Here is a 4,115-nt window from a genome sequence, read left to right as displayed (position 1 = left end):
TGGCACTCAGTGCCATGGTCTGGGGGACAAGGTGGTGTTGGGTGCCAGGTTGGACTTGATGCTCTCCAAGGTCTTTTGCAGCCTGGTTGATTCTCTGATGATTGTGACACTGCAGGGCCCTGGGGAAGCAAGGGGCCATTGTGACACTGCGGGGCCTGGTGGCACTAAGAGGACCATGGTGACACTGTGTACGACATGGCAGCACAGAGCCAAGGGGCCATGGTGACACTGTGGGGCTGAATGGAAGCAAGGAGTCCATGGTGACAGTCTGGATCCTCCTGGAACCACAGAGGCCACTGTGACCCTGCAGGGCCTTGTGGAACCAAGGGGCCATTGTGCCACTGTGGAACCAAGGAGAGCCTTGGGAGAGCCTGGGGGACAATGGAATCAAGGGGCCATTGCTCCCTTGCAAGGACTCTGGGAACTGAGGGAACAATTGTGACACTGTGGTGTCCCATGGAACCAAGGGTCCCTGGGGACACTGCAGGATCTTGTGTCACCAGGGCTCCATTGTGACACTGCAGCACCAAGGAATTCATTGTGGCACTCTGAGGCTACAAGGGACTTTGTGACACCAAGGGCTCCCATGGAACCAAAGGGACATTGTGACACTGGGAGGCCTCATGGATCATGGAGACCATTGGGACACTCTGGGGTCTCATGGAACCGTGGTGACACCAAGTTGGCTGGGAGTGTGGATCTGCTGGAGGGTAGGAGGGCTCTGCACAGGGCCCTGGACAGGCTGGATCCAGGGTCCAAATCCAACTAAGTGAGGTTTAACAAGTCCAAGTGCCGGGTCCTGCACTTTGGCCACAACAAACCCTGCAGGGCAACAGGCTGGGGACAGAGTGGTTGGAGAGCAGCCAGGCAGAAAGGGACCTGCAGGGACTGATGGACAGCAGGCTGGACATGAGGCAGCAGTGTGCCCAGGTGGCCAAGAAGGCCAATGGCTCCTGGCCTGGATCAGGAATGGTGTGGCCAGCAGGAGCAGGGCAGAGATGGGCTGTTTGCAGGGGAGGGAGCAGGAATGGGCAAGATGAAGACATTTGTAGCAGGAAGAGAAAAGAAAGCAAAGGCGAAGCAAAGGAAATTCTCTGAGCAGTTTGGGGGTGGCTGCCAGGCAGCCCTGGCTCTGAGCAACAGTGTCTGCAGTGGCACAGGAAACTCCCAGCTGATGGGAACAAACTTTCTGGCTGACTGCAGAGGCCAGGACAAAGCTGAGTGGTTTCCCTGGTGTCCCGCAGGCCTTGTTGGCCCCAGGGGCTGATGGCATTTGTGCTCCCTCAGGTTCATGTCCCCACAGCAACAGCATAGGGGTGCTGCCCCTGCTGTGGGCAATGCAAACAGGGGCTGCTGAGGCAGTGCTGCCGTGTCTGTGCCTGCAAGGATGGGGCACCTGTGTGAGCTGGGGGAGAGGCCAGGGCTGCAGAGGGGGGATGTTGTTGGCAGCTGCATGAGGACGCTCTGGGACGCTGCCCTGGGCTGTGCAGCGCACTGGGCATGGATCAGCCCCTGCTCTGCTGCTCCTTCCCGTCTGCCCCAGGGCCCTTGCAGAGCCCCAGCCATGCTGTTTGCCCCCAGCCTGCCCACGGCCAGCCTGGGGCTGCTCACGGGGGTTTCTGTGCTGAGCATTGGCCTGGCCGTGTTCTTGAGAGAGCCTGGGCAAGGAGCCTGGAGCCCCCAGGGCCTGGCCTGAGGCGTCAGCACTGCCCCAGCAGTGCCCATGGCCTGTCCCTGCTGCAGCCCCGGCACTGCCACCCGCAGGGCTGTGCCCGGCCCCGAGAGCACTCAGGCCCTGCAGCAACACCAGGGCCACCAGGGCAGCGGGGCAGGGCCACGGCAGCAGCACTGGCAACACCAAGTGCTGCTGCTGCTGCTGCTGCTGGGCACAGCTGCTGGGCCAGCACTGATCTGCCCCAGCTCTGCACACAGACATTGCTGCTGCAGCTCCACAGAAGGCAACACAAGGGCATCTCTGCAGAAAACTCTGCTGGGACATCCTTTAGTTCCTTTAAAGTCACAAATAGCACAGCCCCTCATTGACAGTCTATGGCCACAGGGAAGGTGGAGAGAAACAAAATGAGAAATGGCACAAACAATGACATTTATTTGTGGACAATATGAAAAAATGTAAAGAAAACAAAAAGAACCTTAAAAATGAAACCAGCAACAAGTATCAAAAATAAAATTTATTATAAGTGATTTGGCAAAATAGGCCAGCAGTTTAATGTTCCTGAAACCATCCAGTCATCAGTCTCCACACTGCAGCCTTGAGCTCCCGGTTCCTCAGGCTGTAGATGAGGGGGTTCAGAGTTGGAGGCACCACCGAGTACAGAACTGACAGGGCCAGATCCAGGGATGGGGAGGACATGGAGGGGGGCTTCAGATGAGCAAACACTGCAGTGCTGAGGAACAGAGAGACCACAGCCAGGTGAGGGAGGCAGGTGGAAAAGGCTTTGTGCTGTCCCTGCTCAGAGGGGATCCTCAGCACAGCCCTGAAGATCTGCACATAGGAGAAAACAATGAACACAAAACAGCCAAAACATAAACAGATACTAACAGCAATGAGCCCAAGTTCCTTGAGGTTGGACTGTGAGCAGGATAGCTTGAGGATCTGTGGGATTTCACAGAAGAACTGGCCCAGGGCATTGCCATGGCACAGGGGCAGGGAAAATGTATTGGCCGTGTGCATGAGAGCATTGAGAAAGGCACTGGCCCAGGCAGCTGCTGCCATGTGGGCACAAGCTCTGCTGCCCAGGAGGGTCCCGTAGTGCAGGGGTTTGCAGATGGACACGTAGCGGTCGTAGCACATGATGGTCAGGAGGGAAAGCTCTGCCCCCATGAAGAAGATAAGTAGAAATACTTGGACAGCACATCCAGTGTAGGAGATGTTGCTGGTGTCCCAGAGGGAATTGTGCATGGCTTTGGGGACAGTGGTGCAGATGGAGCCCAGGTCAGTGAGGGCCAGGTTGAGCAGGAAGAAGAACATGGGCGTGTGCAGGTGGTGGCCGCAGGCTACGGCGCTGATGATGAGGCGGTTGCCCAGGAGGGCAGCCAGGGAGATGCCCAGCAAGAGGCAGAAGTGCAGGAGCTGCAGCTGCTGCGTGTCTGCCAATGCCAGCAGGAGGAAGTGCCTGATGGAGCTGCTGTTGGACATTTGCTATGGTGCCTTTGCATGGGGATCTGTAAGAAAAGTAATCATGGATTAGTTGGGTTTGGAGAGGACTTGAAATATCCCAGCAGAGGCTGGGGCCACTTTCCCCCCACTGCCTGCCCAGGGCTCTGCTGCCTGGAGCTGTCCCTGCCAGCAGCTGCTTCCCTGTGCCCAGGGCTGGGCCCTGCCAGTGCTGCCAGAGCCCAGCCCAGCCCTGGGGGCTCAGCTCTGCCCTGCAGAGCCCTCCCAGCTCAGGCACTGCCCAGGGGCAGCTCTGGCTCTGCAGGCTCTGATGGCAACGTCAGAGCAACCCTGAGGAGGCTGGAAAACCAGCAGTGATGCAGCCTCTAAGGGGTCCTGTGGTGATTTCTGTTGCTGCCTGGTTTATTATGAACAGAGAATTTTTTTTTTTCTCAACCTTAACTGAGACATTAATATCAATGTGCAATTTCCAACTCAGCGCAGTAGATTTAAAAAGCAGGATATCCCCTTTTATGCAGCCTCTGCCTTGCTATACTCCCTGTATAATCTAATTGGAAATGTTCTGCAGGTAAATGCCATGCTGGGAGCAGTCCTGAACAATGCAACATCCTCCCCACACAAGGAGAACACTCCCAAGCCTCACCAGCTGTCTCCTGCCACCCAGATCTTGTCCCCCAGTGCTGGGAGCAGCTGCCAGGGCTGGCTGAGAGCTGTCCCTGGCAGGCAGCAGAGTCCCTGCCCCAGCACAGCGCCCTAGGCTGCAGGACCCTGCTCTGCAGGACAGCCCTGGGCACCCCTGGCTGCTCTGCACAAGAGACAAGCAGAGAATGCACTCACAGGCTCTGCAGGCATTGGCATATTCCAGCTGCAGGAGATGGCTCCAGGAGCTGCAGCTGCACTGTCCTGCAGCCAGAGGTTCCTGGGCCAAGGGCTGGCAGTGATTGTGCCCCAGGCACTTCTCAGCCCCTTCCCAGCCCTG

The 4,115-nt window shown here is 57.3% G+C and overlaps 1 protein-coding gene across 1 annotated transcript; it reads right to left on the bottom strand.

The window, feature by feature from the left end:
• Nucleotides 1–2,224: 2,224 nt before the first annotated feature.
• On the bottom strand, nt 2,225–3,184 carry LOC129130652 (olfactory receptor 14A16-like). The gene has a single exon (XM_054649196.2). It carries the CDS (start codon nt 3,155–3,157, stop codon nt 2,225–2,227), a length of 933 nt encoding a protein of 310 aa, XP_054505171.2. The 5' UTR covers nt 3,158–3,184.
• Nucleotides 3,185–4,115: the final 931 nt, after the last annotated feature.

This window comes from Agelaius phoeniceus, unplaced genomic scaffold (genome assembly GCF_051311805.1).
Source record: "Agelaius phoeniceus isolate bAgePho1 unplaced genomic scaffold, bAgePho1.hap1 Scaffold_113, whole genome shotgun sequence".
Taxonomy (NCBI): Eukaryota; Metazoa; Chordata; class Aves; order Passeriformes; family Icteridae; genus Agelaius; species Agelaius phoeniceus.
This window is presented reverse-complemented; position numbering and strand designations above follow the sequence as displayed.